This window comes from Ambystoma mexicanum, chromosome 3p (assembly GCF_040938575.1).
Source record: "Ambystoma mexicanum isolate Mex_15411 chromosome 3p, UKY_AmexF1_1, whole genome shotgun sequence".
NCBI lineage: Eukaryota > Metazoa > Chordata > Amphibia > Caudata > Ambystomatidae > Ambystoma > Ambystoma mexicanum.
The window spans coordinates 1048922576-1048936066 of NC_090925.1; the positions used below are offsets into that span (position 1 = coordinate 1048922576).

At 45.6% G+C, this 13491-nt stretch overlaps 1 protein-coding gene across 1 annotated transcript in view; it reads left to right on the plus strand.

Annotated features, from left to right (window-relative positions):
- ERGIC1 (endoplasmic reticulum-golgi intermediate compartment 1) overlaps nt 1–13146 on the plus strand; it is a 556793-nt gene extending 543647 nt beyond the window's left edge. The window contains exon 10 of the mRNA XM_069652409.1: nt 11597–13146. Coding sequence (XP_069508510.1) covers nt 11597–11704 — 108 coding nt within the window. The 3' untranslated portion in view covers nt 11705–13146. The remainder of the gene's footprint in view (nt 1–11596) is intronic.
- The last annotated feature ends 345 nt before the right edge of the window (nt 13147–13491 follow it).

Below are 13491 nucleotides of genomic sequence, written 5' to 3' on the forward strand. Positions count from 1 at the left end.
TGCATAACTGTGTGTCTGTGTTCCATCATGTCCTACCTGTTGCATGCCTGGTGTTGTGGCACAGTGGCTTCCTGAACTCTGCTTCATTACTTTCTCTGATGCATGCAGTGCCTGGAGACCTCTACGGTGCCAAAAGGCGCTAAACAAATGCTTATTATTGCATACATGTCCCGTATTTGTGACTGTTCAGCCCGGACCCGGGGAGGCGGTGTGGGGTGTGGCGGCTAAGTTGCTTATGGTGTCATATAGATGAGTCTACTGTTCTGTTCCCGCCCTCCCCCCAAAAGAGGATGTTTTTCTCGGTGTGTGTGTGTGTGTCTGTCTGTCTGTCTGTCTGTGGTGGCGAAGGCAGTGTGGATAGGGTTGTGGATCTTTGTGAACGTCCGCCGAGTTTACAAAAGGGGACAGTGCTTGACCGCACGGGTCTGTTCATCATTTAGGCATGACATTCAGGAGGGTGGGAGGGGAGACTCACAAGTGACCCGAACGCTACTAAACTCGAGTAAACAAAACGAGCAAGACCCCTTGCCTCCCCAGGAAACAACCAGCGCACAGGTTCCCACAAACCGGATTGGTCGTTTGGTGTGTTAGGAGCGGTCCTCCCGATTGATGAGAGGGAGACTGGGCAGGGCTGTGGCTATGCGACCCTGGGGAGCAAAGATCGTGACTGGCAGTTCATTGTCACACCAAAAATGACGTAGCCTGCTTCCTATGGGACTCTGTCCGTGTGCAATGAAACCAACAGCTTTGCATCTGAATGGGGGATTATCAGGCTAGTTATACTGAATGACACGCGATTCATTCGTGTCCGCTGGGAGATGCTGGGATTTGAGCCCTTCTGTGCGCGTGGTGCCACATACTCGAACCATTCTAATGCCCTTCCCGCTCCCGCGCTCGCCAAGCTTATCCCTACCCCCAGCAGTTTAGCATCCCACACATGCACGGGTAGTTTCTGCTCTGGTTTAATTCCACCGTTTGCAAAACTATTGTCCGTTGTGTGTCCATTTTTAGGTTTTGGTTTATTTTTAAAGGGTACAAGTTTGAAGATGGACGATATGAAGGCGCAAAGATCGACGCAGGGGCCATTTATTGAGAGCAAAGCCTTTAAGCGCACATAAACCGGAGGCTTCTAGGCGCTTATCTTGACACTGAAATACAATAGTTACAAGGTTACGCCGGAACAGGGAGGAGTAGCTTGCCTCCTAAAAGTTAGAGCTCTTCTTGACAATAAACTAAATTGGTTACATAGTTTCACAGGTACAGTGAGAAATCACCAACAGCCACAATCTTGGGTTGCAGTGTTATTTTGGCTGTAAGAGCCCTGTTACTGATGGACATTTGATGTATTATAGACAGTCCAGCCGATTTAGCATTGCACACGGAATTATCTTGGTGCTCTAAGTATTAGTTAACTGAATATTGGCTTCTGAAGGGCGAAAGGCGAAGTTGTCCCTCATGATGCAAATCAGCGACGTGTTAGATTCGGATCTTCTGCAGGTACTTAACAGACCGAGCGATTTTTCAGGCTAATAACCGACTGGGGTACATATTCATGTATTCTTTGGCCTCCTTTGAATTGAGGCTAAGGCAGCCTGTTAGTTAAGGGGGGCGTGGACCCATCATATGCATGAACCCGAGTGAGAACTACAGGAGATGGAATTCTCATCAACAAAAAGGCATCTTTTGCCGCCCCCTCGCGACTCCGCTGGGCGGCCTGTTTATTCTATTGGCGTCATGCCAGTGTGGTTCCTGGTGCTACCGCTGTCGGGTGATGGATGCATCACTGTTGCCAGGGACGACGGGGATGCTGCCTGTGCCCTGCGCGGGAAAGGCTGCCGGCTGGTCGTGCTGAGGATTATCTTCTCCCGCGACAGATGGCGGTATTATGGCGGCACTCCATTTTAAGGGGGTGTTAGTGGGGGCACTGCCGCGTGGCAGATGTCGAAAGTCCACCAAGGCACTGGGGGGAGCACCTGCTGCCGGCGCTTCTCAATGAATCCCTGTGTACACGGCCGGATCCTGAAAGGCCCTCCCCGTGGCCAGCACTTTCCCAGGACCTTTCCACAGGACGTGTGTTAATCGCAACACAATGGGGCCGCGCAGGACTCTTCACTCTGTAAAGGACTTACAAATGACAGCCTGTTGTCAGCCAGAAGACGGGTGGGCCCTGCTGGGCCTAAATGACCTGGGAAGCAGTCGCTATACGCCGACCAGTTCAGAGGCCGGGTCCCGCCCTCTCCTTTCTTTTCACTCCCGTGGTTTGTTGTGCTGAAGTGAGCATTCCTTCTGATCTTTCGCGCCCACCACTCTGCGATCCATCAGTTGTGTGTGTTTGAAATGTCATTGGCTTTCTGAAGGGAAGAGGGAGTGTACAAAATACGGGGGAGGCGCATACGAATTCCAAACCCACTCCCATATTGGCACATCTCGTGTGAAATGCACAGCAGGGCTTACCCTTACTGTGACCCCCAACCACAAATCATAAAACCAACATTCCCATTTAAATTAAACAGCGGAGACAATTTTACATTCGACAAAACCGATCACTTTTATTGGAATCAACCTAACGGGCAGTCCCAGCTTCCTTCAGTGTAACTAGCCTAAATGCAATTCTCCGACTTTCACCATCATTTTAGTCTTTATTGTCCGCGGGTGACCCTGTCCCTTCCGGTTTTAGTTCTTAGCAGTACGACTGCCTCTGTTTGTTTTATGCCAGGCAAGTATGCTCCCACACCCTTGCATGAAGCGAATAACCCCAGGTCCTGGTGCCCGTCAAACCCCATCCTGGCTCATGTGGGCAGCCGGTAATGCTCGCGGTAGCATCCGCAGCGTGACTCCTCCCATACTAGGACCGTCCGGTAACTCCGCCATGCTTTGGGGGTGCCCCCCCCCGTGCAACTCCCTGTGCCCCCACTACATCCATGCCCATACTCGCCATAGAACCTTACTCACAGCCAACCCTCCTGAGAGCGGCAAATATGTCCAGGAGGAAGACTTTGTGACCTTCGTCTGACAGATGTACCCCGTCATTTGAAAAATGTACAGGGTCCTTCTAGCAGAGCATCCTGCGCCTGATCAAACCCATGCCTTCTGTTTTCATACTTTTCTCCAAACTCATTCTTTTCCTGGATTTCTACATGGCTACATTGGAACCTGCCCCACTCCACCCCTTCTGGGGCACAATCTCAGACCAAAAATGTCAGCGCCTGCCAGTATCTGACCCAACATTCTGATGCCCTCATGCATCTGGGCTATTAACTGACCCCTGCCCAGGGTGGCAAGATCATTCCCCCACCCAGGTGCACGACCAAAATCTTAGGTGCCAGTAACCTCCCTAGCCGTCTGCGAACCACGGGCAGCAAGGAATGCCATTGCATGCCCGATGTTCCCCAGCCAGACCAATTCCATTCTCTTAAATCGCTGCACCTTCTCCAGAGTGGTTCTGTCCTTAGCCAAGTTATTATCAATCTGTCACCAGTCCCCTTTGTCCGCGGGCAACCTGCAGGTGCCCTTGACCATGCCCAGAAACGTGATCACTTCCAAAGCACCCTCTCTTCTATGGTGCCACTGGGATCCTACTCCTTGAACTCTGAAAAGAGGCCAGCGCGCCTGCTCATTCGCTTGAACACCTTCTACCCACGAAGAGAAAATCGTCACGGTAGTGCACAATGCTCCCTTCTTGCACTTCCCCACGGGCTGGCCACTTCAGAAATGAGCTGAAGGCCTAAAAAAAAAGCGCAACACACTGCACAGCCCATGGGCATGCACATATATTAAAATAGAGCAAGCCCTCACACCGGAAACCTTGCAGGTGAAAGCCATCTGGGTGCACCGGCAGGAGCCGGAATGCTGATTCAATATCCACTTTGGCCAGCAGTGCCCCCTTTCCAGTCTTCGTCATCAGGTCCAAAGCCTGATCAAAGAAAGCATATGTTACTGAGCAGTATTCTGGCTCTAACCAATCGTTAACCGACTCTCACTTGGGATAAGATAGATGATATCAGTCTGTACTTCCCTTCCTCCTCATTTGGCACTACACACATTGGGGACACAATGAAATTGCATAGCAGGGGTGAGGGAAAAGAGCCGGCAACCCTGCCCAACTCCTCCTCCCTGATCTTTTCCCTTTGAGCATATGGCCCTTTGGGTATCGTGCATTCAATGGATAGGGACTACATACATGGACAGTCACTTTGGCAGACCTGTCAGAAAATCATAGGACATAGAACAAATTCTACTCCTGTCAACTCTTTTGAGAACAACTTGTTCTTGCAGTGGCCCAATACAAGCCATAAATAAGAATATTGGCTAGGATTTAGGCCACCATACAGTTGGCAGCTCGTTGTCCAGTTTCTTTTAGAATTCACTTTTTGTTTTCTTTGTTCAAAAAGCTATGTTTAAGTTTTTGTGTTTTGCGTTTGGTGTTTCTTCTTTTTTTGACTATTAACCTTCCAACCATTGAACAAATGCATTTATATGTTTGTTATATTGCTTTATGTTTAGTTTATGTATTTACACAACTGTTTCTTTATTAAATAAACATATTCTATATGGTTTTTCAACCATTAGACTACCCTGCTTGCTTTCAGAGTCTGTTACAGCCTAAAAATTTGAGTGATACCTTTGGAGTACACCTTGACAAATAACTTGTTACTTGAATTAATTATTAATCAAACCCACAGCAGTGTGGACTCTCTTGTTCTAGTGCAATGGATAGGGATGCAGAATAACTCTGACACCAAATAATCGAACCAACTCAGGAAGATGTCGAAGTTTGCTGTTTAGATAACAATTATCTAAAACGGGGAATTACAACGGACATCAACGGAACCTTCACTCGAGCACTGTGAATTTCGCATAAAACAACCTTATGTACAAAAAATAACTCAGACTTAACGTCATACCATGTGGCAAATGAGAAAAACCTACAAGGGGTTGTGATAGATTCAAGGGGAACATCTAAGTATACTTGGGTATGGGATTATGCGTGGTTATCTACTGTTGGACAACTTATGCCTAACTCTAAAACATGTCCTCTTCAACACTATTAAGTACACGGTATATCATTGGTCTTCAAACTATAAGGCCCTTCGTTATACGGCCCTCTATAATTGGTTGGCACACTTGTGCGATGTCTGGAACATTCGGTTCACTTAGCAGCACGTAAGATCAGACCCAGGTGCCAGGAGGTGGACTTTACTTTACCTCCTCACCCAATTAGCCCATAATCTCTCATGACCCATGCCTTCTGCCATGAAGATTGTCTTTGAACTTGTCCTTGCAAAGTATTCTTGTCTCTGGGAATATATGCGAGTGCAAGCACGCACTATCGTTGTTCTAGGACTACATGCTCAACTCTATTTCTATTCTTGACTCACATGACAGACCACAATTTGGTCCGTTTTGCAGCATTTAAATGTCTTGAATGAATAAAACTTGTGCCGCTTGGTGTTCTTTCTTTGCACCTTAACAAGGGATGATTCAGCTTCTCACGTTCACTGCCTTCAAGAATAGATAACAGACCTTGGCTTGCTTTAGCTTTGACACCAGGCCAGGCAACCTCACCGTTCATTTCCACGATCTCAGTTTATTCTTGCTGCAACACAGTTCCCGGCCTTTCCTCTCCATGGGTCCGGCCTTACTAAATTCATGACACCAATGTCCAACTTCCATACAATGGCGGCTGCGCCTGCAGTCTATTCACTACATATAGCCAGCTTCTATGATCACTCCGTCTACTTGCGTTACAGAATCTGTACTATTACTGAACGGCTTGCATTTGCTGCAGTGCTTCGCACACGTGCAATCTTTTCTCATATGAAAGATTACTCGATTCTTAACTTCGACATCCTCAGGGCGTCACGCTCGTCCCTTGTGACATCACCCGCTTCTCTTTCACTCGTCTTCATATTCCTTCAGGGAATTCCTCCCTCAGATTGTCATCTCTTCAGGGATATATTTGATAGCGTTTTCTTAGTGGGTATCTTCTTTTGAATATTCTTCATGGTATGGTCACAACAGCTGGTGGTAAGCATGGCACAATCTCAGGCTTCAACATACAGGAGGTAGAGGGCCGAATTTCCTAGAGAGGCATGGAAGTGCTCCTATACACCTTACAATGTCAGGCAACCTCTCGGCCGAAAAAGGTTCCTAGCTGTCCTCACCATCAATGGCCTCTCACAAGGAAAGCCTGGTTTCAGTTACTTATCGTCTCCTCCGGCCTAGTACTCTTCTGCCTCTTCTTGTCTTCTTTACTTATCATAATATCCAGCCCAGCTGTATCTACCAATAGTAAGGAAAATATGAAAGTATTCCCTAGCCCAAATCCGCTCTTTTACTTGCTTGGGGATATGGCACGCCAGGGTGGGCCTGCCTGATGATAACTGGATGATAGTCGCAAGTGTACCGCTATCCCCTTTTCCACCCGATCCCAGTGACTGGCCTTACTTATCCGCAGCATTCTCATTCCCTGCTGCAGCCAATGTCCCCCCTGTGACAGTACTTTCCTGCTGCGAGGGAGGTGCCTGGGGATCCTCGGTCTGGACTAATACCCCACCTCCACGTCCCTGTTCCTGTAAATCACATAAGTCTGCTGCTACATAAGCGGCGCCCTGCCATCTGCTGCGCCTGAGGGCCCGGCTTCGGGAAGGCGGGTTGGCGCACTTGGGGCCTCAGCGACAGGTTCAGGGAGGGGGGCCTCCCACACTCCTGGGAATTTCCCTCTTCCCCACCTTATCTGCCATTTGCACAACGCCCCTCATTACTTTCAACATTTCCTCCAATGTCCTCCCCATTGTGCCATTCCCCAACTCTTGGCCTTCATTACTTCCTGGTAGCTCACCCTGCTGCCCGTTACTGTTTGCGGTGGTGGGTGTCCCAAGGCATAAATTAGTTTTCTAAAATTGATTAGCAGAGTTTGCTAATTAACATGTTTTTGATTAGCAAACAGACCTATTTGTTTAGCTAATTTGCACTAATGTTGTTAATGTCACCAGATGTTATTTGTACCAAAGACATGAAATGAGCAACATTACAGCAGTATTGCAAACTGCTTAAATAAGACATTAGTGAGAGGAGTCAGCCCTTAAAAAATCTTTAACCTTCAGCTAAACCTGCAGGTCGGGTAAACTAGTTTACCTATTCAACCTAAGAGAAATGCACTCAACCCAAAGTAACAGAGGACAACACATTTCAAATGCCATTTACGTAAAATTGTGCATGTCCCTACAAAACCACTTTGTTTGGCACACTGCTACCAACCAGAGGCTAGTCATGGACAGTGAAACATTTATTTGACATATAGTTCAAACAAAGTAAATGCTAAATAAAAGTTTCAAACATCTCTTGTAAATGCAGCTTGCCCTTGCTTTGCGAGCCATAGATGAATTTCTGTAAAATGTAAAAGGTTAGCTGCATGAATGGACACAAATAAATGGATATGATAAAGGCCCTGAAAACAGTTTGGCCAGTTGTCTCCTACAGGTGGTAATATATAATACAATCATAATGCAAAGTGAGCTCTGGAATGTTTGGTATTGCAGTAGATCTGTAGATGTTCAGACTGGATGGAACTATTGATCACTACTTTGCGTAAGCATCTAGTTCGCTTTGTGTATTCACTATGTAGGCGGCAAGAAAGAGACTAAGCAGAGTGGATTGCGTAGCAGACAGAGAACTGGGCAAACAAGGTGGAATATTGTAGTTTATGGTCCTCTCACTTTCAGGGTACCTGGTATAAAGCAACAGGGTGATAATATAGAATGTCGAGGATTAAGGGTTCGCTCATGGGCTGGCCACCAGTTGCAAAATTCTGCAAACTGCAGGTTACAGAACTAGTTTTGCCATAAAAAAGCATTTGATCGTGTGATTACGTACATTTTCAAAAGTGTTCACTCGTCAGTATGATGCATCTTATCTTGCCCAACAAAATGAAATATAGTTGACACTATGAAATTTAGATACTCTAACCTAAACTTCACTGTAAAGCATGGATTTGATGCAGTGTTTTACAGTACCAATACTGTTGTTATGCATTATGTAACAACTTACATTTTAGGAATGGAATTGCATGACTGTTTTTTTAAAAAAAATATAAAGTTGACACATACTGGTCTTTGCCAGATAGAATATAGAAAGCTTAATAAAAGTATCATCCCACATACTTTTGGGTTGCAATTATTTGAAAAATAAAAATTAAATTCTTGCCTAGCACTCCCACACATGCATTTGGCACTTAAAAGTGGAGGAGATGATTACTGCTGCACTTCTCTGCATTAGCACTTGAAGTGACCAGAGAAAAGAGGAACAAAGGGTGAGCTGTGCTTTCATTGAAGAGGGCAACTTAAATAGCTAACTTTGCTACACAAGTGTCCATTTTATTAGCAAACGTACAGAATTGCATAGCAAATTTCTATGCAACACCGCTTATTTTATGCCTTGGTGTCCCCAAACCGTGGAACTCTGCCCGTTCCTGCCCCCCAGAAGCGGCAGCCTTCCACTTGGGTTGTCGCACAGCCCTCCTTTTTTAATTTTTATTTTTTTTTTATTTTTCCGTTTCTCTTTTTTTCTGTTTTCTTGCAGGCACTTCGGCTCTCGCCACCGTAGCGGGTGGGGTGTGCACTGTGATTGGGTGGGGGCAACCTTGGGCAGGCAAAGCTCATTCTTGTGTGGGCACTTCTCCTCCTTCATCCAGAACCTTTCTTGCCCAGCCCGTTGTTTGCTACGGACCTTCTCCCGGAAGAGTGCCCAAAGGTCAGCCTCTTCGTCATTTTCCTGCCCGCTCCAGCCACTGGAGCTGCTTTAGCCGCTAGAGGAAACCTGTCTGTAGACCCTTGGCTCTCATCACCCACCGACGTACAAATATAGAAGCAAAATTTGCTTTATTCCCAATGCGCCTGGCTAAGTCCCAGCGACAATTGAAATCGTAAGGCAATTTTAATGTTAAGAAGCATTGCATTCCCCCTTGATAGTAGCAAGTCCCATCCATATGTACAATATTGCACCCACTCTTCCTACAGCATGCCAGTCAATGCCCCACCACACCCGCAGTGATGTCAAAACCTCCCTTCCTGTGGGAGTGTTTTAACACCTTACCAAAACTCCTGCGCACCTCTGCTGAATTCTTGGCAATACTGCTGAGACAAACATGACTTTTCCTGCAATAGTACATGGGCATAATCATGTTAGTACAGCAACTGCAAGCAGGTAGAAGAACATTTGCCCCCGTGCCCCATCATTGGTGATCCCTCGGATAGGTAAGTGCCATAGCAATTGAAAACTGTACTGTTTAAGCTAGCCTGCAGATAGCGTACCGTACGGTACCTGTGCATCAGCAATCGCTGTAACGGTATTGTACTAAAAGACAGCAATTAAATTACATCTGCAACGCCCTACCCCTGTTGGAGGGGAATGGGTAGTGGGTGAAAGCCGAGTGTCCCCTTTGGCTAGTACTGCCACCTCAGGCTGACAGCAGTCAGCGTGCTACCTGCTGTGCTACCTCACCCGCAGCAATGACGCAGTGGAGTGGCGGCAAGATCTGAAGTTACTTTAGCCAGCCAGGCCCTTCAACCACCCAACCAAAGTTCCTATTTCTACAAAGCCCTCGAAGTTCCTCCTCCCCCCCACCCTCTCAATCAGTATTCCCTGCCCTGACCAGTGCAGAGTAAAAGGGGTTGGGGAATAAGTGGAGGCCTTTTCTACTACCCATGTGGCTGCCACTCGCTCCCTGGGCCGCATGCCCCCTTACTCACTTGACCAGCGTATTAAAAATGTGCCCCCCTTCAGTCTGCGGCCCCCTGTCACACATCCTGGCTCCCTGCCGATCCTTTAAGCTCCCCCCGCCCCTCGACACACAGGCTACCAATTCATGTCAGCGCTCACCGTCGTCTCGGTACCCAGCACCAGCTGCTGGACCTGGACCCATGCCCAGGGCACTGCTTATGCAGTACACAGCAAACCCCTGTTTGCCGCATGGAGGAAGCCCCAGCCAGCCCTTAGCCAGCAAGAGCTAGTAGTGTCAGCCTGCGTTCCGAGCTCCCTGATTGGCTGGACCCCGCCCAGGGTGGTAATAGTTCTTTCATTTAGATTGGAAAGTTTGAGTGCTTCTGTTGATGACACTGATTATTTTAGCTTTCCCAGCATATTCATGTAGCTTCCATAGAAGTATGTTGCATCATCTTCTGTTCACATGTAGTAGTCCATCGCAGACTGTCAAAACGGTTACTTGCTGTCTGCTGTTCAGTAGCTAGAATTTTTAGAAATTCTAGCAAACGTTCATGATTCATATGCGAACTTCGGTTAGTTTACTACATGTACCTTAGGGTTTAGCCTCTTTTTTAAATGTATTAATTTTTGCTGCAGAAGCACTCTATGTGGCCAGGATGAAACCAATTGATCAAGTAGCGAAGCAGATTATCAGTCTGGTCGCCACGTTTTTATAGTCTGACATAAAGCTAGGTGCCCATCTCGTCGTCTTGGGCTCCACTCTTGTGATGCAGTCTCGCTCTCATACTGTAGCTTTTTGGTGCAAGATACTGTGGTCATCTTTCACAATTCTTTCTTGACATCATCCATGTTTTGAATTAACCAGAATGTAAGACCATCAATATTGCAGTGTTTGTAGTATCCATACGTGAGAATGCAGTGTTTGTGACTGAAAGGCAATTCTACCCACTGTGGGAATCTGTTAATCTTTGAAGATCTCAGATACATGCCCATGGTCCAGTCCCTACCATTGAAACAATTGCCACGGCACCCAGAGCTGTTCGTTTTTTTTTATCGCTTTTGTATTTGGGGATGTGTGCCAGAATTTGGAAATTGATATTTTCAACGGGACGAGGTTAGGAATTCCGGTTTCAGATTGCTTTGAAATCGAGGCTACCTTTGTGGGCAAGGGTCCAGTTGAGCGGCTAGCAGCCTGGTTTTCTCATTAAAATCAGGCACTACTTGTTACAAAATCTGCGAATGGTTATTGGTTACAGTAGAAATAAATCTGGAGCAATGAATACGTGTCTTTTGTTCCCAGTGCTCCAATATTGTCACATCGTAGGCATTGGCAGGGCCGTGCTACTAGGGGAAGGCTCTTCTACGTTTATTGCATCATTTGATGGCAGCTTCTAATTTTGCAATATAGATTTTCATTTGCATAAAAGAGATCTAAAATGTATGGTTTGTAGCGGAGAACCTGGTTTCAAAGTAGAATTTAGTTTTACTTTCATCAATATACTTGTTCGTTTTTTAATTTCAAATACCCCCTTTGCAAAACGTATGCACAGTCCTTATTTGGATTTTAAATCATCGGAATCTTAATTTTCTAAATGAAAAAAATGTATAGCAAACAGATAGCATCTGTAGAGGGCGAATTATGAGTGTATATATGGGATAGTCTGTGAAGCTGCAGATGTCACCAAGCTTGGTGTTTGTAGGAGTAGAGGACTGTATGGCTTGCAACTGTATACAATTCCAAACCCAATGCTGGAAACCTGCTGCTGTAAAGCGCTCTTCTGATGTTGAGATAGGTTTTTGCTTTAAGCAATAAAATGGATAAAAATAAATTGCTCGCATGATCCTAAAATCTGTCCGGTCTGTCTGCTTTCAGATCTGCGCTATCATTGGTGGAACGTTCACAGTGGCAGGAATCCTGGACTCATGCATCTTCACAGCCTCCGAAGCATGGAAGAAGATTCAACTAGGGAAAATCCAGTAATGAGCGGCTCCTCAAGGACTATATGGGCCAAGAGCCGAGAAAGGGAACACCTGTTTTCACAGTTCTTATTTTTTTAAACATTTTTTAAAATCCTATGTGGATGGTAGTAATTGTCTTATGTCTCCATCCCACAGTATGACACCTTCCCCCTTCATAGAGGGTTGGTCCTGTCATGGTTTGTGGGTATCTTTTTATGACTTTTAAAAACCAGTCCCCGTCACAAAGCAAAAAGGCACCTTGTTGGTCATTTTTAATCTGGAATGTTTCCTTGGGAAGGATGACACAGTTTAGGGAACAATTATTTCTAGATCATGGATGGCCACATTTTCCCCATTTCCTCTACTCTGTTTGATGTTATTTACTGTCTCGTGTATAGGATTATTTTGTTAATCAATTTTGTATCTAGGTTGGGTTTATTTTGATTAAATGTCCACATGAGTGTTTGTTACAGAAATGTTACATAAAAAAAATTATTAGTTGCCTTCTGGTGGCATTGTAAAATCTGGTTAACTGGATTTTTCCTTTCTTAAAAGGAGACTTTTTATTTTCCTTCCCTCGCATCTGATTACTAGTTTATTTATTTTCTTCTGTCACTATGCTTTTGTCTTATTCCTTTGATCTCTTTGACAGAGATCTGCTTGTTTTTGGTGACACAAATGTCAAAGATCTAGCACTTTCTGAAGGAAAATCTGACATTGGGCTTTTGCCTGCCATGTTTGTGCAAATAATACCCGTTGGTTTGTTATTGCCACGGGCAAGTGGGGGCAAAGATGAAGCAAAACGGTAAATTGAAGTCCACCTGATTCCTAAGACTTTTTTTCCAAAGGCTTCCTCAGTCACTGTAATTTTTCCAAGGTATTACGTTTCCTGGGACTCATTAGACAATCAAGTCAGATCATACATTTAAGACTGAGGGAATGCTACATGCCCACAAAAAGGCATAGTTAGACCTTTTCCATTATTGCCTCAATAGTATTGAATGCGTAGAAGGACTGGCTGATGGGGATATCTGGAATTTCAAGCTACAGCCATACCTGTGAAATACTACTCAGTCTCTCATGTTCCCTGCTTGTCCTACACCCACCTGATTCTGACACAGGCTACACTACCCAATTTCTCCATCAGCCTGCTGTTAATCAATTGTTGGTTTTGGACACAGCTGAAACGGCTCAAGAGCAGGGAAATGAACCCCAAATATGTTTAGATTAACAGATTCCTCCTTTTGAGCAGGCGCCAGATATTCCCAGAGGAGCATGGGTGCCAGCAGTAACTCTGCTGTTGGCATGACTACATTCCTTTTTGTACCAATGACTCTGAATGTGACTTATGTGAACATGCCAAGCCAATCGTATGTATTTTGCAATGTATGCACATGTCCATGTAGAGTACTTTGCCAAACCAAATTAAAGGTGGCTTTAAGCTGCTTTAGAGGTGATCTGAAATTTGTTTGCCAGTCTCTTCTTCTAAAGCTGTTTTTCTGACATGTAAAATCTTTGCTTGTTCGCATGTACGGGTAAAACAAAAAACGTTCATTTTGGTGGTTTCTGCTTTCTGACCTAATAGGGCTTTGAGGGAGTGGAAGGGGAAGTTCAGTGATGGCAGGTCTGAGTTCAGAGATGTAATGGACTCCCACCTCGCCACCCATTTAAGGACCCCCTGATTGGGCTACGTAGTGCCTGTTTATGGAAGGCATAATATTTCTCCAGCATGGGGTCTGTCATGGATTCACATGCTTATGAATATTCCCCGTCGTCAGGCTGGGAATCCTCGGTAAAGAAAAAATCAGT